This window comes from Lissotriton vulgaris, chromosome 10 (assembly GCF_964263255.1).
Source record: "Lissotriton vulgaris chromosome 10, aLisVul1.2, whole genome shotgun sequence".
Taxonomy (NCBI): Eukaryota; Metazoa; Chordata; class Amphibia; order Caudata; family Salamandridae; genus Lissotriton; species Lissotriton vulgaris.
Window position 1 is genome coordinate 448080218 of NC_141698.1, and position 21116 is coordinate 448101333.

Below are 21116 nucleotides of genomic sequence, written 5' to 3' on the forward strand. Positions count from 1 at the left end.
AGCCGGAGCCGGACCCGGAGCCGGTTTCCTCGGAGCATGAAGAAGAGGAGGTGACTCAAGAACCGGCTTCGGCGGGGACTCCTGTGAATCCGGAAGGTCAGGGTGAGGATGTGTCGGGTCGGCCTCCATTGCAACATCCGGTAGGTCCGTACCCTTCCTTTCCTGGTCCTGGACAGGATCCCTCGCATTTTCTCAATGCGATGTTTGGAGTTTATTCTAGGGCAATGTACCCCACTGGAGCGCCTGGTGGCCCCATGGGTCCATTATCGTACAATCTGGGTATTCCTCAGTCGTATGCCCCTGCTCCATTTATGCCTTTCATGCCGGCGCCTCTTTCACCTTGGCTCGGTACGGCTCCACCGAGGTCTTCGACTCCGCATGCGGCTTCGCCGACTCCAGGTCGACCTCGTCGTGAACGAAATACTACGCCTGTTCATGACTCTCGTCCTCCTGCTCCGGTTCCTCGATCGACGTCGGAACCGGCTCCGTCGGAGTCGTTACCGGATCCGTCGACTTCGATTCGAATGGAGTGGTCGAGGCGAAGAGCTCAGCGTCTTCTCGAGCAAAAGGATGATGAGAGTTCAGATGTGGAAGAAGGCGAGCTTCCTGATCATGATGATGACTTCGATGAGCTTCGGGATGCTAGTGGTCTGGAACTCTCTCCCGAGTGGGGTCTGCCTTCGACTTCTGATGCACCATCAAGGGACGTCGCTCCTTATCACGTGGTTATTAGGAAGGCTGCTGACCTTCTTAGCTTAAAGCTGCCCACAGTGGAGTACAAGCCCAACATTCTCACAGAAGTCCTGCATTCTCCTTCTTCGATTGTGGAGCCAACTCTGCCGTTTACTGATGCCTTGTCAGATCCAATTAAGGAGATTTGGAAGAGGCCGTTGTCTGCTCCTGCAGTTTCAAGGGTTATTGCAAGGCGCTATAGGGTGGCTCCTGATGACCCTGCTTTTCTTTCTACGCATCCATCTCCGGAAAGTCTTGTGGTTCAGGCGGCTTGCTCTAATAGGGCTGCAGGCTCTTTCCCTCAAGTGCCAGCTGATAAAGAGTCTAAGAAATTGGATCAGGCTGCGAAGAAGACTTTCTCTTCTGGGAGCATGGCTCTGAAGTCATCAAATGCTACTTGCCTTTTAGGTAGATATGTGCACGCGCTGATGGACTCAGTGAAGCAATTGTCTTCAAAACTTCCTGAGGAGGATAAGAAAAACTTTAATGAAGTGATCTCTGACACTCAGGCTGCGGCCCGCATAGTCATTCAAAGCGTCATGGACACTGTGGATTCTGTTGCCAGAATTATGGGCTCATCCGTTGCAACCAGGAGAGCCGCATGGTTAAAGTCTTCTGATTTCTCAGCGGATGTACAATCTACTTTGCTGGACTTACCCTTTGATGGGACTGGCCTTTTTGGTAAGAAGGCTGATGTGGCCTTGGAAAGGTTTAAAGACAGCCGTGCCACTGCAAGATCTTTGGGTCTGCAGATGAGAGGGTCGACGGCTAGAAAATTCAAGGGATTTGGTAAATCTTCTTTTCGTCCCTTCAAGCAGGGCCAACAACAACAGCAGCAGCAGCAAAACCCTCTATATAGGTCCTATAGAGGTAGACAGAGGGGTCGTGGACGTGGACGTCAAGTCTCCTCTTCCTCCACTTCCTCCAATAATGCCCAACCCCCACCCGCATCAGCAAAGCAGCCCTAGATCCACCATTCTGGATCATGTAGGGCCAGTAGGGGGTCGGCTTACTCACTTTCTACGAGATTGGGAATCGGTTACATCAGATCTTTGGGTTCTCAATCTCGTAGAGAATGGGTATGCACTTCCTTTTCAGGAGTTCCCTCCCAATTACCCTCCTTGCCAAGGTTATTGCTCGGAGGACCACCTGCTTCTCCTGCAGGAGGAAGTCCTGGCACTGTTTCGAAAGGGTGCAATAGAGGTGGTTCCAGAGCAGGAGAGGGGTCAAGGGTGCTACTCCCGGTATTTCTTGATTCCCAAGAAGGATGGCAGGCTTCGGCCGATCCTGTATCTCAGGATTTTGAACCTCTATCTCAAACAGGAGAAGTTCTAAATGCTCACCCTTGCTCAGGTTCTTCTGGCGCTGATGGAAGAAGACTGGATGGTGTCGATCGACTTGCAGGATGCGTATTTCCACATCCCAATCCTGAAGTCGCACAGGAAGTATCTCCGTTTTACGGTGGGATCGCAGCACTACCAGTTTGCGGTCCTCCCGTTTGGACTTACTACTGCGCCTCGAGTTTTCACCAAGGTGATGGCTGTGGTGGCTGCACATCTCAGAAGGTCGGGGATTCCAGTATTCCCGTACCTGGACGATTGGCTGATCAAAGCAGAGTCGCCGGAGATGGTGCTCCATCATCTGCAGGAGACAACTCAGTTGTTACACAGGTTGGGTTTTTCGATAAACGTACCCAAATCTCACCTGGTGCCCTCCCAGCGCAACCTGTTCATAGGTGCGGTACTGGACACTTCTGTATGTCGTGCATTCCCTCCACCTCAAAGGATTCGCGACATTCAGGAAATGGTTCCTTTATTCTTCAATGGGGCGGTTGTTCCAGTCCTGAAGGTCCTTCGCCTGCTCGGTCTGATGGCTTCTTGCATTCTGTTGGTCAGTCATGCACGCTGGCACATGAGGGCGCTCCAGTGGTGCCTCCGCAGGCAGTGGTATCAGCACAACGGAGATCTCAGGGAGTCAGTGAGGATCTCCAGGGAAGCTGCAGCGGATCTGTCTTGGTGGGGCGTGGAAGGCAATCTGTCACAAGGAAAGCCTTTTCAGCTGCCTCCATCAGTGGCCACAGTGATATCGGATGCATCCACTCTAGGGTGGGGTGCTCATCTGGGAGACCTGGAGGTCAAAGGTCTTTGGTCTCCGGAAGAAAGGTTGTTTCACATCAACCTTCTGGAATTGAGGGCGATACGTTTGGCGCTCAAGGCCTTCCTCCCTTCCCTTCGCGGTCGTTCGGTTCAGGTCCTAACGGACAACACGACCGCGATGTGGTACATCAACAAGCAGGGAGGAGTAGGGTCGCAGTGTCTCTGCAGAGAGGCTCTGCGTCTCTGGTCCTGGGTTCAGGACCATCAGATTTGTCTGGTGGCAAATCATCTGGCCGGAGTTCTGAACGTGCGTGCAGACAGTCTCAGTCGGCAGTTCTCTGCCGACCACGAGTGGAGGCTTCACCCGGAGGTTGTTCACGACATCTTTCGGATGTGGGGGACTCCTCGGGTGGATCTATTTGCCACTCGCGAGAATGCTCACTGCCCTTCATTCTGCAGTCTCCAGTATCCGATGCAAGGAGCATTGGGGGACGCGTTTCAGTTGAGTTGGGGAGATCGACTCCTTTACGCGTTTCCCCCCATACCTTTGATTCCTCGGGTTCTGAGGAAGATTCGTCAAGACCGGGCCCAAGTCATATTGGTTGCTCCGGATTGGCCAAGAAGGGTGTGGTATTCGGACCTACTCCACCTATCCTCTCACCCGCCGCTCCGTCTCCCTCACAGGGCAGGCCTCCTCTCTCAGTTGGAGGGGCAGGTTCTACACCCCCACCTCCAGACATTACACCTTCATGCCTGTAGATTGAACGGGGCAACTTGAGTTCTTTTTCTCTCCCTCACGAGGTGGTGGATGTTATTCTCTCTGCCAGGCGTGACACCACTAAGTCCATATACTCCTATAGGTGGACAAAATTTGTTTCTTGGTACAGGGAGAGGGATGTTGACCCTTTGAAGGCTCATTTGTCTAATATTTTACAATTTGCCCTTTATCTGGCACAGCAAGGTTTGGCTGTGTCCACGGTCAAGGGTTATCTTTCGGCCTTATCAGCGTTTTTATGTTTGCCGGATCAGCCTTCTCTCTTTAAATCTCCGGTGGTTTTGAGATTCTTGAGGGGTCTCTTGAATATGTTTCCTCCTACTCCTTTTATTGTTCCTCATTGGGATTTGAATCTTGTACTGACCTTTTTGATGGGTTCTCCCTTCGAACCCTTGCACAAGTGTCCATTGAGGCTTCTCTCTTTTAAAACAATTTTCCTCGTTGCAATCACCTCGGCAAGGAGGGTAAGTGAGCTTCAAGCTCTAAGTTCCAAACCCCCATTCCTGACCATTCATGCAGAAAGGATGGTTCTTAGGACCAGGGCTGCTTTTCTGCCTAAGGTGGTGACTCCTTTCCATCTTGGGCAGTCCATTACCCTTCCTGCCTTCTATCCTCCCCCTCACCCGTCTAAGGAGGAAGAGAGGCTGCATCGCCTGGACCCTAAGAGGGCGGTGTCTTTCTATCTGGACAGGACTAAGGACTTCCGGGTGGACGACCAGCTGTTTGTTGGCTTTGCTGGCTGCAAGAAGGGCAGAGCGGTGCACAAGCGCACTCTTTCCAGGTGGATAATCCTGTGCATCAAGATCTGCTACTCCCTTGCGGGTAAGGACCCTCCTGAGGGTATTAGAGCTCATTCAACTAGAGCAAAGTCTGCAACATCTGCTTTGTCTAGGGGTGTGCCTGTTGAGGATATTTGCAGGGCCGCGACTTGGGCCTCCCTCCACACTTTCGCGAAGCATTACTGCTTAGATACCGAGGTGAGGAGGGATGGCCACTTCGCGCGTTCTGTCCTCCAAGACTTCCTGGTGTAGCAGAGTGGACACCCTCCTCCGGGAGTGGGGACTGCTGTGGGAATCTATTCACAAGGTGAGGAATCCACACGGCAGATGTATCTATCAGAAGAACAAGTTACTTACCTTCGGTAACGCTTTTTCTGGTAGATACTATATCTGCCTGTGGATTCCTCACTGACCCACCCGCCTCCCCGTTGTCTACTCTGCTATACCTGGTCTTTCTGTATATATAATTATAATACTGTTGTATTGATTTGGTTCTATTTGTACTGTGTACATTGTATATTTGCATATTTGCTATCGTTGGTCCGTCCGTGTGCCTCGAAGGCACGGAAAAAAGGGCGGAACTGACGTCATCACGCCGGCGTGGGCCTGATATGGGGTCGGTGACGTCAGACGGAGTCACGCGCGATGCCGTGCTCCGGTGACGTCGTCCACGTCGGCGTGCTACGAAGAAAATTTCCGAACGTTGCTGACGCAAGGGGGATATTCACAAGGTGAGGAATCCACAGGCAGATATAGTATCTACCAGAAAAAGCGTTACCGAAGGTAAGTAACTTGCTCTTTAGCCACTGTGAGTGATGTGTCCAGCCACCGCTTCTTGTGGTTGGTGATACCGTCCATGTCTTGAGGATCATGCAGTTGCGCCAACTCCACAGAAGATGGAATTTGAAGGTCTGTGGAGTAATGCAATGTTTGCTACAGTGTCTCCCAGTACGTTTGGATTACCTGGCATGACCAAAGTATATGGACTGTATCTCCTCTGGTGAGGCCACATCGCCAGTATTGATCATTGATCAGCTGTATTCCTAGGCAGAATGTTGCTATTTCGGAAAGAGCATGAGCTGGATAGTTTAAACAATGTCTTTGTGAATAATTCATATATATTTGGGAACTTTTTGTCAGAGTTAGGTTATATATACAGTAGAGACCTAGTTTTGGTTTGATGTAGTCGGGAACCTAGGGAAAACAACAAGTGTGAAAGGTTTCTGCATTTTAGCATAGGCAGAAAAACTTAGAGTTCGAGGCATTTGAGCTGTAGATCATTTGCTGTGCATAGAGTGCCATCTAGTGTTGGGTCTGGATCTTTTCGCTTTGTTTCTCTTGGAAGAAATCTTTTCCAATCATGAGGTATGTGACTCCTCCTTTCAGTGATAGTGCAAATGGGCATCGACTCCATTGTTAGATTGTTTTTTTTTTCGAGATTGGGTTTGGATGTGAATTGTTGCGCTCCGGTTCGACACCGCTTTTCAGGCACCCTTCGAAGCGCAATCCACTACCCTCTACGGTATTGTTTATCAATCGTGTTTCCCATTCTCTGTGTATCTTTTACACTCGAAAACCTTTGATCAGAAGATTCGTGGAAGGCCGTTGGGCCTACACACACCGGGGTCGGTAGCAGTCGATGGAACGGACTTCATTCAAGTTCTGTCCAGGGTGTCGCACTAAGTTTCCGTGCACCGACCTGCACAAAGTATTCAACCTTTGCCTACCCCCGGAACACGACGAGTAGGACTGCGACGCGTGTCGGTCGTTTTGATAGAAGATGACGCTCTGTGACCGTCGGGCTCGACATTACGAAATGTACCAGCAAATTGGCTACGCGCCGGATCTTCTCGGAGACGAGTCTGAACAAGAAGAATCAGAAGTGCAGGAAGCCGAAATGGAGGAGCAACACATCTCTGTGTCTGAAGCCGACTCCGATGCTGAGGACCTCACACCGGGACAACAGATCATTAGTAAAGAGACTTCCCTTCGCTACCATCTCCCCCATGAAAAGGCTCCGGTCCCTCCTCTGCCTTCGGGCCAAGGTCGGCACTAAGAAAAGGTTTCGAGCACCCCGCCTTCGAGTTCGGTGCTGAAACATAAACAATAGCCTTCCGGCTCGGGCTCTACTCGTCCCCACGCCGGTGCTGACCCGAAACCTTCGGCGTCGAAATCCAAACACCTTCTGGTTTCAGTGCCACTGGTGCATAAGGCTAAATCTTCGGAGACGAAAACTTCGGAGCCCAAAATTTCGTCACCAAAACCGGTGTTTGTAGAAATTACTTAGACTAGAGAGCCTTGGACCGATATTCCATCTTCGGACCTGAAACAGAAGGAGATTGTGATTTATCCAGAAACTGAATGTGGGTCTGTCTGGTACAGAGTTGATTCCTGGTATACTGAATAATAACCAATAAAATTCAGTATACCAGAAATCAACTCTGTACCCGACAGAATCACATTCTCCACATTTTTGTACACCCAGGATCTGAGGGGCAATGGGTCACCCTGTTATACTAGATGTATCATCCAAAAACTGGACATATTCATGCCAAGCTTCCTTAGAAGAGGCTTACAAGAACACTACCACATTCCTCTAAAAAGGAAAAATGTGTGTACTAACCCTTCTCCACCGCACATTCCACCTTCTTCACCCATTGATCCAAATGTACTCATTACACCTACACATTCTCCTCCACCACCATCACCTGACCCACAGGATACAGGGGATGGGGATATAGATGACTACACACCACACGATACTGACCCTTGAGATAATGCTGACCCTCAACCAGATAATGACCCTGACCTATGTCCATCCAGACCTTCTCCTCCAGATGATAACATTGGATGTATTGAGCTCGTTAACAGAGCTGCACAGTATCATGGAGTAGAGCTTCATAAAGAGACTTTAGAGGAGGATTTTTTGTTTTAAACACTGAGTTCATCTCAAGGGGCTACACAAACATTATCAATATTAAAGGGTATGCTTTAACATACTGATGACATCTTTAAAGACCCTGTAAGAGCTAGAATCATCACTCCCAGGGTAAGAAAAGTACTAATCTGCACCTAATGATCCTGTATACATCAAAGGCCAGTTACCCTTGGACTCTCTGGTAGTTTTGAAAGCTCATAAAAGAGCAAATTTGTAAGCAACAGACGAAGCCCCTTCTCCTGATAAAGAGTCCAAATTAATTGAAGCTTCAGGCAAAAGGGTAGCATCACAAGCAGTCAGTCATTGGTGCATTTCCAATGCTCAAGCTCTATTGGCAAGGTATGAAAGAGCTCATTATGATGAGCTCGAAAAGCTCATTCAATTTCTTCCTGATGAGCATAAGTCTAGAACTAGTGCCCTTATTCAAGAGGGTAAATTAATAACTAAAACCTCTATCCGGTGTGGTCTAAATCAGGCAGACAGAGCAACTCGGGCCGTAAACACTAGTATACTGCTCCTTAGACCTGCTTGGTTAAGAATTTCAGGATTCAAGCCTTAGATGCAAGCCTCTATTCTTAATCAACCCTTTGACAAAGAACATCTCTTTGGTCCAACTGTCAATACATCACTAGGAAAGGATACTGAAGTTGCTAAGTCCATGGGGGCCTTACAATCACCTTCCAACAGAGGATCCTTTCATCGCTCATTTTACAGGGGCAGCTTCAAAAATGTGTCTACAGACAATCCCTCCTCGTCTTACAAGGGCAACAATCAGTCACCCTCTTCAAGAGTTTTTTTTAGAGATGGATATAGAGGAAACCACGGCAAAGGGAGAGGCAGAGGTAAATCAACACGCCTTTCCCCTGCAAATACCAAACAGTGACTTCCTTTCCATACCTCCCGACCAGTCCACTCCTGTCGCAGGAAGTCTTTTTCAATTTCTACCCATTTGGAATAGAATTACCACAGACAAATGGGTTCTACAAATTTTACAATCTGTTTATTGCCTGGAGCTTAAAAGCACTCCACCAAACCTTCCTCCAAGGTCACACCTCATGTCACAAGAACATCTCACCCTTCTAAAGCAAGAGGTACACTCTTTGTTGCATAAAGATGCAATAGAACCAGTCCCTTTACCATACCAGGGAGCAGGGGTGTACTCCCTCTACTTTCTAATTCCCAAAAAGGACGGCTCTCTCAGGCCTACATTCAGTCCGACCATTTTCATATGATAACACTCCAACAAGTGCTTCCTCTTTTCCAGCAAGGCGACTTTCTCTCCACTCTGGATTTAAAGGTCGTTTACTTTCATATTGCAATCAATACACCCTGCTCACCGCAAATACCTCAGGTTTGTGGTAGCAGGTCAGCACTATCAATTCAAAGTCCTCCCATTCGGAGTAACAACCGCATCCAGGGTTTTCACAAAATGCTTGGCAGTGGTCGCAGCTCATCTAAAAAGACAACATATTCATGTCTTCCCATACTTAGACGACTGGTTCAAAAAGGCCAGCTCTTAGAACAACTGTCTACGCCACACACAAAAAACTGTGCAATTGCTCCACGAGCTAGGATTCACAGTAAATCTGTCCAAATCCCATCTCCAAACATCCATGTCTCAAGCATATCTAGCAGCTACTATAGACGCACAAAAAGTTCTAGCATACCCAACTCCCGCCAGAGTCCGGCGTATACAAACCCTGATGTCCCAGTTTTAGCCTCAACACTCCTTACCAGCTTGAGACTTCATGCAGTTACTGGGAATTATGGTGACTTGCATTTTTATAGTCCCCTATGCAAGACTTCAAATGCGTCACATCATTGGACCCAAGCTCATGGTCAGTTATCAGATCTAGTGTTGGTAGACGGCCGCATCTATCGTTCTCTGCAGTGGTGGAACACACAAAACCTTTTAAAAGGGCCGCCCTTCATCGACCCGGTTCCACAGATAGTACTGACAGCAGAGGCATCACTGACAGTTTGAGGAGAGCATCTTCAAACCCACACTATTCAGGGCATTTGGAGCTTGCACAGGAACAGTTTCATATAAATCATCAAGAGCTGCTAGCGATTGTTCTGGCGCTGAAAACATTCCAAGTTCAGCTAGTAGGCAAGACCGTCCTAATTCGTACAGACAACATAACAGCCATGTACTACATACAAAAATAGGGAGGGACGCTCTCTGTCCAGGTGTTACAGCTAGCACAGACCATCTGGAAATGGGCCATACATCACAAAATATATCTCCTAGTAGAACATCTTCCAGGAGTAAACACTCAGATGGCAGATTTGCTCAGTCGTCAGACACAGCAAATCCACGAATGGGAAATACACTCTCAAGTTCTCCTCTCATTCTTCCAAAGGTGGGGCTTCCCACACATAGACCTGTTCGCCACACATCTAAACGCAAAATGCCCAAACTTTGCGTCCAGGTATCCACACCCATTGTCCAAAGGCAATGCACTATGGATGAATTGATCAGGGATATTGGGTTATGCTTTTCTGCCGCTCCCACTCATTCCATTAGTGGTTTGGAAACTCAAACAAGCGTCCCTGACACTAATCTTAGTTGCTCCCACATGGGCACGTCAACCTTGGTTCACAACCCTTTTGGAATTCCCAGTAGTTCCTTGTTAGATGTGGGGGTCTCTAGTTGGCACAGGTAGGTACTTGTGACAAATAGGGACCCTTGCCTCTAGTCAGGGTATTGGGGTACACTCCTAAAATAACCCCTGCTCACCCCCTTGGTAGCTTGGCACGAGCAGACAAGCTTATCTCGGAGGCAGTGTGTAAAGCATTTGTGAACACATACAGTAACCAAGTGACAACACTACAGATGGACCCCACACAGGTTTAATATCAAAAATAAATATTCTTTATATAGACTTATCACAAGACCACAAACGACAAAAATCCACAATGCTGTACTTAATATGTTAGAAATAGCTTAGTTCTCTTTAGATCTTAAAATGTGACACTTTGAGTCAATGTACCTTAAGATGCGACACGCGGGGCAACAAAAGTGTTGGAGAAAAGTGAAGCAGTAGTCCCTGACCCGCAAGGACGGTGATGCATCGAAGATCTGGTGCAAAGAAATAAAGATGGCGCTTTCTCCCTGATGCGACACGCTTCCCGGTGATGCAGCGTCTGCTGCCACGTCGATCCTCTTCTCCGGCAATGCGAGATGCTTTACACGTTGCGAGTCGCGACAGGCCCTGCGACACGCTTCTCGGCGATGCAGCGGTGTCTGATGCAACTTCGACCCTCTTCTCTGGCGATGAGCAGCGTCAGGCCCTGCAACACCCTTCTCGGAGATGCGGCGGCGTCTGATGCGACATCGATCTCCTGCGACACGCTTCCCGTGATGCGGCGGTGTCTTCTGCAACATCGATCCTCTTCTCCGGCGATGCAAGGCGCTTCGTGTTGTGCAGCGGCAGTTCGGCGACACGCTTCTTGTTCTTGAGCCGTGCTTCCAGCTCCTTGCGACAAGCAAGTCCTCACAAAGTCCAGCACAACTGCAGGCACTTCCAGGGAACTCTTGGGGAGCTGGTGGTTGAAATCTGTTGTCCCTGAGACTTCAGCAGGAGGCAAGCTCTGTTCCAAGCCCTTGGAAATCCTTCACAAGTTGAAATAAAGTATGCAAAGTTCCTTTCTCCTTCCTTTGGCAGTCAGGCAACCACTGCAGGCCAATCCCCCAAGCAGCACTTCAGCTTAAGGATAGTCTCTCCTCAGTCTCTCTGGTTCCTCTCCTCAGCAACCGTTTCTTCTTGTTTGTCCAAAAGTGATCTAAATGAACAAGTTACTTACCTTCGGTAACGATATATCTGTAAGAAACATTAGTTAGTATTAGATTTCTTACCTTAGAATATCCCCAGGCGTCAGTCTGGATCCGGAAACTTTTGCGTAGCAGTACCCCTGCGCGTCGGTAGGCGTCGTCTGCAGGCGTCCCCTGCGGCTCCGCGTCCGTCGTCGGCATCGTGCGCCGTGATGACGTCGCTGGAGTATATAGATGCCACCTCCGCGCGCTGACGTCAGTTCTTTGTACACAGCTTTTCCGCGCCAGAACACGCAGAGCCGTGTGAGAACCAACACTGGTGCCATTTGAAACTAGGGCCCTGAAAGGGATGTCCTTAACCCTAGGTATCAGTTCGCAGAACGGGGAGGATGGGTGGGTTCGGTAAGGAATCTAATACTAACTAATGTTTCTTACAGATATATCGTTACCGAAGGTAAGTAACTTGTTCATCTGAAAGAAACACGTTAGTATTAGATTCCTTACCTTAGAATAGATACCCCAGCAATACCAACCCCGGTGGTGGGTCTGCGAACCAATACATTCCTACACCAGAAAGTCCTGGAGGACAGAACGGCCAAAGAAGCCATCCCTCCGGACTTGACTGTCCAGGCAGTAGTGCCTCGCAAAGGTGTGCAGCGAGGCCCACGTAGCCGCCTGGCAAATTTCCTGCAAGGGGACTCCCCGGCCCAGGGCAGTAGTAGCCGCCGTGGCCCGAGTGGAATGGGCCCTCAGCCCAACAGGAGGCTCCTTCCGAGCCAAAGAGTAGCACGCTCTGATGCACAGAACGACCCACCGAGAGATGGTCCGTTTATGTACCGCCCGTCCCTTCTTCGCACCCACGTAGCCAACAAACAGTTGGTCATCCACCCGGAACTGGCGTGTGCGATCCATATAAAATGAAAGCGCATGTTTTGGGTCCAGACGATGGAGCCACTCTTCATCCTTTGAAGGATGCGGAGGCGGGAAGAAGGAGGGGAGGGTGATGGACTGCCCGATGTGAAAAGCAGAAACTACTTTGGGCAGGAAAGAAGGTCCAGTCCTTAGAACCACCTTGTCAGGATGAATGGACAGGAAAGGAGGTTGGACAGAAAGAGCCTGGAGCTCACTCACTCTCCTGGCAGAGGTGATGGCAACCAGGAAAGCCGTCTTTAAAGTCAGGAGACGGAGAGGACAAGAATGAAGGGGCTCAAAGGGAGCACACATTAAATAGGTTAGAACCAGGTTCAAGTCCCACTGAGGCATCACAAACGGAACAGGTGGATACATGTGTGTGATGCCCTTCTTGAATCTCGTTACAATTGGGGACTTGAACAAAGAAGGCTGATCAGGAAGCCTTAGAAAGGCTGAAAGGGCCGAAAGGTAGCCCTTGATAGTGCCCAGAGCAGAGCCCTGCTGGGCAAGAGAGAGCAGAAAAAGAAGAACCTCGGAAAGAGGGGCAGAAAGAGGATCCACAGCCTTTGCTGTGCACCATGCCACAAATCTGTTCCACCGACAGGCGTATACCGACTTTGTGGAGGGACGCCTGGCTGCCAGAATTACATCACAGACTTCAGGAGGCAAGTCAAATGGCCTCAACTGCCGCCGCTCAATCTCCAAGCATGGAGGTGGAGACTGGACAGGTTCGGGTGGAGGACCGTCCCCTGCTGCTGCGACAGAAGGTCCTCCTGAAGGGGCAGGCGGATCGGGGGACCGACTGACATGCTGAGTAGCTCGGGATACCAGTACCTTCGAGCCCAGTCCGGAGCCACAAGGATAACTTGGGCCCGGTCGCGCCTGATCTTCTTCAGCACTCTGGGCAGAAGTGGTATAGGCGGAAAGGCGTATACCAGACCGCAACTCCACTCGCGCCGAAAGGCGTCGGCGTGCGAGTGCCGTCTTGGAAACTCCAACGCGCAGAACTGATGACATTGCGCGTTCTCTTCTGTGGCGAATAGATCTAACCAAGGCTCTCCCCATTGCAGAAAGAGGCCTTGCGCCACGTCCGAGTTCAGACGCCATTCGTGATCCATTGAGCACCGACGGCTGAGTTCGTCCGCCCTGGCGTTCAGAGAACCTGCCAGGTGTTGAACCGTCAAAGTCACGCCCTGACGTTCCAGCCACTGCCAGAGGCGCAGAGCCTCCTGGCAAAGGGTCCACGACCCCACCCCGCCCTGTTTGTTGCAGTACCACATGGCGGTGGTGTTGTCCGTGAACACCTGCACTACACTCCCGTTGACAAAGGGGAGGAATGCCTTCAGTGCTAGACGAATCGCCCGTAGCTCCAACAGGTTGATATGGAGCCGGGACTCCGCCGGAGACCAGATGCCTCTGATCTCCGCCTCTCCCAAGTGGCCTCCGCAGCCCTGGAGGGACGCGTCCGTCACGACAACGTGCTCGCTCCGGTTGGGGAAGGGAGAGGGATCTGCCTCTGACCCAATCGCGGTCCGTAAGCCACCACTGCAGTTGTCTCGCAGTGCCCTCCGAGATCAAGACGTGGTCGGACAAGTTGCCCTGATGCTGGGCCCACTGAAACTTCAGGTCCCACTGCAGAGCCCGCATCCGCCACCGGGCGTGATGCACCAGAAGGATGCAGGAAGCCATCAGCCCCAGCAGCCGCAGCGTCAACCTGATCGAAACCCGGGATAGCGGCTGAAAGATGGGAATCAAAGCCTGTATATCCCGGACCCGCCGTTCCGGAGGATAAACCCGAAACTGCGCCGAGTCCAGAACCGCCCCGATGAAAAGGAGCTTTTGAGAGGGACACAGGTGTGATTTCGGCACATTGATGGAGAACCCCAGGTCGTGCAAGAGGTCTGCCGTCATCTGAAGGTGGTGGACGACTGTCTGGGGCGAGCCCGCCTTCAACAACCAGTCGTCTAGGTAGGGGAAGACTGAAACCCCTAACCTGCGCAGATGAGCTGCGACCACCGCCAACACCTTTGTGAACACCCGTGGGGCGCTGGTAAGGCCGAAGGGGAGCACGATAAATTGAAAGTGCTCCTGGCCTACCGTGAACCGCAGGTAACGCCGGTGGGCCGGCAGGACGGGGATGTGAAAATACGCATCCTGCAAGTCCAACGCTACCATCCAGTCTTGCGGGTCTAGAGCAGCCAAGACCTGAGCTAATGTCAACATCTTGAACTTCTCCTTCCGGAGGAAGCCGTTGACGTTCCGTAGATCCAAGATAGGACGTAGGCCCCCTTTGTCCTTCTTGGGCACCAGAAAGTAGTGGGAATAGCAACCACGCCCTACTTCTGGCCCAGGAACGCGCTTGATGGCCCCCTTGGCCAAGAGGGCCGTAACTTCCTCCTGCAGAAGTGCCAAGTGGTCCCCCGACACCCGGTGGTTCTGCGGTGGCATGGCTGGAGGAGTGGACTCGAAGGGGAGGGAGTAGCCCCTTCGGACGAGTTGCAGCACCCACCTGTCCGATGTGATTGTGCGCCAGCGGGCGTGGTGATGGCGAACCCTGCCACCCACTGGCGTCACATGGGCCTGAAAGCACGGACTAGGAGGATTTGGAGGCTGATGCTACGGGGGGAGGTGTGGCCTGACCCCGCCGTTGACCCAGACCGCCTCCACGGCGGTTTCCACGGCCGCCACCGCGTTTATAAGATTGTTGCGGCGCGTGGCTGGCAGCACGTGTGGGGACGCCCCTTCCTTGGCCACGAAAGGAGCGAAACGAACCCGTTTGCTGGCGCTGGGTCGAGAGACCCAAGGACTTGGCCGTGACCCTGGAGTCCTTGAAGCGCTCCAGCGCGTGGTCCGCCTTGTCACCAAACAGGCGACAGCCATCAAACGGCATGTCCATCAGGGCATTCTGGACATCTGCCGAAAAGTTGGCGGATCTCAGCCAGGCGTGGCGACGAATCGCCACCGTCGTGGACATAGCTCTGCCCAGCGAGTCGGTCGTATCAAGACCACACCGTATGGAATATTTCGCTGCGTCTCGGCCCTCAGCCACAGCCTTGCCGAGCTTCGCCCGCACCTCCAAGGGGCATTCTGGCAGCAGTTCCGCGACCGTATCCCACACAGAGTGGGTGTAGAGGCCCAAGAGGCAAGCGGTGTTGCAAGACCGCAGTCCCAAACTCAGGGACGAGAAGACCTTCTTGCCATACTGGTCATACCTCTTAGATTCCCGGTCGGGCGGGGCCGACGGGAATGCGGTCTGGGAAGTCGAGGCCTGGATCACCAGACTCTCAGGGGTGGGATGGGTGGACAGGAACTTGGGGTCGTCCGGGCACGGACGGTGGTGTCTGGCCACGTTCCTATCAACAGGCGCACCTGAAGAGGGTCTGGACCATGTGCCCAAAAGAACGTCTGACAAGGCTTCGTTAAACGGCAGCAGTGGCTCCTGTGGGCATGACTGCGGTTTGAAGACCTCAGTGAGGATGTTAGGCCTCACGGCCGCGACGGGGTGCTCAAGGTGTAAGGCCTTGGCAGCCCTCATCAACACCACTGAATAAGCAGCCCCCTCCTCCGATGCCACGGAAAGAGGAGAGACAAAGCCAGGGTTAGGAGAGTCGTCCAGACCACTGGCATCCCCCAAATCACCTGTCCAATCCACGTCGTACTGACACTCACGTGACAGAGGGTCCTCAGACCCCTCCCAACCCTCACCGTACTCTACATCATCTCCATATTCGGAGTCAACAATGTAGACCGGCACCTCGGGGTACACAGGCCCCATCGGCGTCGAGCCCGGCGTCAAGCGACGTCGGTCCGACTCCGCGTCCGGATTCGGGGAGGCTATGGGGACGACGCCGCCCGGAGCCGGCACAGGAGAACCGGTGCCGCGCGGGGACGGCGTCGGGGGTAACCCCGATGGAATCGGCGCCGGAGAGGCCGGTAGACCAGCCGGCGTCGACCCCGAAGGCCCCTGCGGTGCCGGGGTCGGAGCCGTCGGCGGCACCGGGGCCGGAGCACCCGATGGCGTCGAGGCAGGGACACCCGAACCGCTAGGGCCCCCGGACGGTAGCACTGGGCCCGAAGGCGCCGTAGGCCCCGTCGGAGAAGTGAGCGCCCTCATGGCCATGAGGAACGCCTCAATCTCCTCAGGCGTCGCACCTTGCCCAGGGACCGGAGGGTATGGAGCAGGCCGCGCCGGCGACTCTCGCGGAGCCGCGGGGGTGGGGTCACCCGAACCCCCGGCCGCGTCGCGGGGGAGTCGGGGGTACGATGACGACGCCCCGACTTCTTGTGTTTCTTACCTGAGGAGCCCGACGAATGGTGGCGACTTCCGGAGCGCTCGGCACGGCTCCGCGACCGCTCCCTCGAACGCTCCCTGGACCTCCGCCCGGACCGGGACCGCTCCCGACGCGGGGCCGACACCCGGAGCTCGAGTAGCTTGCGGGACCGCTCCCGTCTAGCCTTATTAGTCAGAGCCCGGCAATCGACGCAGGCGTCCACGTCGTGGTCGGGGTCCAGGCACCGGAGGCAGAGTCGGTGATGGTCCGTGACCGACATCGTGCGGTCACAACCGTCACAATTCTTGAAACTGGTCATCCTACCAGGCACCAAAAAGATAGAGAAAGTTAACAAAACTTGGTCAAAAGACCGGAGTACTGCTCTTCGGATCTGCGCTTACTGGCGCGGAAAAAAGAAGAACTGACGTCAGCGCGCGGAGGCGGCGTCTATATACTCCAGCGACGTCATCACGGCGCACGACGCCGACGACGGACGCGGAGCCGCAGGGGACGCCTGCAGACGACGCCTACCGACGCGCAGGGGTACTGCTACGCAAAAGTTTCCGGATCCAGACTGACGCCTGGGGATATTCTAAGGTAAGGAATCTAATACTAACGTGTTTCTTTCAGATTCTTGAGATCAGGGTCCCAATACTTATACCCCAAAATCCTTTGTCCTCTGTGGGCAGAGGGGCCTTTGCCAAGTCCAAACCAGTTCTGGTCAGTCCTGGAGCACCGTCTTTACATGACTCCTTCCTTCCTTTCACAGTGCAGGGCAGAAGCATCAGACACAGGGTGTGAAGCCAGCATTGTGGAGGGAAGGCATTGCCCTGGAGCACTCTGTTGACATGACTCCTTGGAGCATATTATCAAGAACGGCAATAAAATTATTGCTGCTTTATAGGCCGGAAACTGCCGCTAAAGCGTCGATAATGGGCTTGATAATATGTCCTTGTGAATTCCCATAGCAGCCCAGGTTCTGGTGTTAACCTGGGCTTCTATGGGAATTCTCCAGGGCATATTATCAAGCCCATTATCGCCGCTTTAGCTGCGGTTTCCTGCCGCTAAAGCGGCGATAATTTTATCACCGTTATTGATAATATGCCCCCTTCTCTCCTTTCACAGTGCAGGGCAGACACATCAGACACACCACAGGAGGTGGAGCCAGCATTGCGGAGGGAAGACACAGCCCTAGAGCACTCTGTTGACATGACTCCTTCTCTCCTTTCACAGTGCAGGGCAGAGGCATCAGACGCACCACAGGAGGTGCTGCCGCCATTGTGTAGGGAAGGCCCAGCCCTATTCAGGTCCCAGGTGCAACTCCTCCCTCCAATTTAGATGCAGTTCTCTCTATTCACCACTGGGCTGACTCAGCCTGTCTCATAAAATCCCCCAGCCCTGTCACTCAAACTCCAGACAAGGAATACACAACCTAGGAGAGGCAGGCTTGGATAGTTAGACAAGAAAATACCTACTTCTAAAAGTGGTATTTTGAAACACAGAATGTTAAAATCAACTTCACTAAAAGATGTATTTTATCACTCTGAGTTCAAGCATACTAAACTCGGATTTCTAACATGTTCCCTGAGTCAGTTGAGATTATCAGATGTAATAATCTAACTGCCCATTCTGGCCTATGGAGAACAGTTAGCCTTGCAATAGAGAAAAATGGAAATGGCTGTAATTCACTATTAGGACATGCGACACTCACCAGGGCAAGTCCTACCTTATATTTACAATGCACCCTGCCCTTGGGCCTACCATAGGTGTGTCTGATATGAAGAAAAGGGAAGATTTAGGGACTAGCAAGTGGGTGCATTTGCCCAGTCACCATGGCAGTACCAGACTGCACAAAGACTCTGAAATGACAGGTCTTTGACACACTTTTACTGGCTGATTCTGTCGGTGGCACAACCAGCGCTGTAAACTCACTAACAGCATTTGGATTACCAGCCCTGGGCACTCCTGGTGCACTGTACTAAGGTCTGACAGGTAAACCAAACCAGCCAATCATGAAATCACTAATCCATACATTAATTTACAATAGGGAGCACTTGCACTGTGGCACTGGACAGCAGTGGCACAGTGCCCAAAGCATCTAACACCAGCAAAAACAAGAGGCAACAGCATAAATGGAAGGGAGACCCACACCACTGTGCCAGGTCTAACATTCCTCACCAAAAACGATGTCTTATTCCCAATCTTCTCACACAGATCCCTGGAGACATATGACATCCAGACCCCCGTCAACTCAATCTGGCGATCTGGCTCCTGAAGTCTTAGAGTTTGGCTATCTTAATCTACCGCCAGGCTGCATGAATATTATCAAAGAGGCTAGATGTCCTACCACAAGAGCCTGCTATGCAGCAAAGTGGAAGCGGTTTGTGATATACTTTAATAACGACCACATCAACCCGCTTGATGCTTCTGTACAAAACATTATATGTTATTTGTTACATCTACAATGTTCCAATTTAGCGTACAAGTCCATACACTTACATCTAGCTGCAATAGCTGCATACCTCCAGAATAGACAACATCTATATATTTTCAGTGTGCCCATTATCCAAGCCTTTATGGAGGGACTCAAAAGAGTTATTCCCCCGAGACGTCCACTAGCTCCAGTGTGGAATTCAACATTGTTCTCATCAGACTAATTGGTCCACCCTTTGAACCATTGCATAAATGTTAACTGCAATTTCTCACATGGAAAGTTGCTTTCCTCTTTGCTATCGCATCACTCAGAAGAGTGAGCGAGCTTCAGGCATTAACTATAGAAGAACCCTTTTTACAAATGCACCAAAATAAAGTGGTTCTTCTGACTAATTCTAAATTCCTTCCAAAAGGCATTTCTGCTTTTCATATCAATCAATGTGTTGAGTTACCTGTGTTCTTCCCTCAGCCAGATTTAGTGGCAGAACGTGCCCTACACACATTAAATGTGAAGACAGCATTGCTTTATTACATAGAAAGGAGAAAACCTTTCTGTAACACAAATCAACTATGTGTCGCTTTTCCTCCACCACACAAAGGTAATCCCATATCAAATTCAGGTATTGCAAGGTGGATTATCAAGTGCATTTAAATATGCTGTGCAACAGCAAAACGAATGTTAACAGTTCCCCCTAGAGCACACTCTGCACGCAAACTGGGGATTCTATGGCATTCTTAGGAAATATAGCCATAGATGACATATGCAAAGCTGCCACATGATCTACACCTCACACATTCACATAACACTATTGTGTAGATGTGTTAGCAAGACAACATGCTAGAGTGGGCCTGGCAGTTTTACGTACACTATTTCAGATTACTGCAACAGATACAGGTTAGCCACCGCTTTGGGAGATAACTGCTATGTAGTCTATGCACAGCATATGATCTACAGCTCATATGCCTCGAACGGAAAATACTACTTACCCAGTATGCATCTGTTCTTGGCATATAGAGCTGTAGAGTCATATGTGCCCACACATCTCCCCGGGTACCGATACCTGTTGCTGTAACATCTTACTTATATACATGCATTCATGGACATCTCCTTTTACTATTCTTACTAACTCCATTATCACCCGCTGCGGGAAAACAATCTAACAGTGGATTTGATGCCCATGCGCACTATCACCGAAGGGAGGAGTCAAGTACCTAGTAATTGGAAAAGACTTCTTCGAAGAAAAACAAAGTGCAAACATCCGGACCCAACACTAGATGGCGACCTATGCAAAGCTCTATATGCCAAGAACAGATGCATACTGGGTAAGTAGCATTTTCCATATAGAGACCATATGGTCCTCCCTGGCTCGGAAGTTGAGTGACTCTAAGAATTATGCTTTTTTTTTGATAGAAGATGTAATGGGTTTTGTGAACAGGTGTAAGTATTTCAGATGGATAGATGAGTTATGTTCTTGTGCATTTCAGTGAGATAATGTGACAATATTTCCTTTTGTATTTGGGTAGTAGAAGATACACAATGTATTCCTCATTTTCTCTCTTCCCACTAATCCTGTGACCTTATTTCCCCACAGATGTGGCAGAGAAGGACACAGATGCTGACTGCAGACAGCTGGCCCTGCAGAGCCTCTTGTTATTGGAAAACCTGAAACATGGGCTAAAGGCTGGCAAAACAGAGTGAGGGAGGACTAAATGCACTATCCCACCAATGAGTAGATAGCTGCCATCCATCTTTTATGGTGAGGGGGCACGCTCCGGTGGAGAATGTTAGCTCCCAACATCAATTTCACAATACAGTTGGGGTCTGTCTATTAGTACCACTGACAACTTGGAGTATCTCGCAGAGAGAAGAGCATAAACTATTTGTGGACAGCACACGCAGACAAGAAGCTAGCCATGTCAGAGGTCCTGAATACGCCTTCCTCTATGCCAGACTTTCTGCACCATATGGACAGAATGTATTTTGCTTCCTTTCATGTGTATAGTGAACTGCAGATTACCCATCTCGTGAAATAACCCATGCAGTAGAGTTTTGTGTGGAGTCAACGCTGTCATTTGCCTACTTCTCACTGAATATCTATTGAGAGTGGAATATAAAAGACTGATGGAATCAGTTTTCAGTGATGCTGAAAAAGAACGTAAAATAAAGACGTATATTATTGTTTTCTTTTTATGAACTTGATCTTGCACAACATTTAGGGAAAAGTGAGTGCAATCAACCAAATTTGAGTTTTCCTTGTCAAAGAGAATATATTAGTGGCTAGCAGTAGAATTGCAGAGTCCATGTGGTTCTGGAGAGAACCTTGCACCACATACAAGTAGGTCATTCAGATTACATCATATCCGTCTAGGGAGTTTAATGGATGTACACAATGGTGAAAGCAGCG

General features: G+C 50.7%; 1 protein-coding gene across 1 annotated transcript in view; it reads left to right on the plus strand.

Annotated features, from left to right (window-relative positions):
• TELO2 (telomere maintenance 2) overlaps positions 1 to 20893 on the plus strand; it is a 603857-nt gene extending 582964 nt beyond the window's left edge. Inside the window, exon 21 of the mRNA XM_086941299.1 lies at positions 20304 to 20893. Within this exon, the coding sequence (XP_086797425.1) occupies positions 20304 to 20410 (107 nt within the window). The 3' untranslated portion in view covers positions 20411 to 20893. The remainder of the gene's footprint in view (positions 1 to 20303) is intronic.
• The last annotated feature ends 223 nt before the right edge of the window (positions 20894 to 21116 follow it).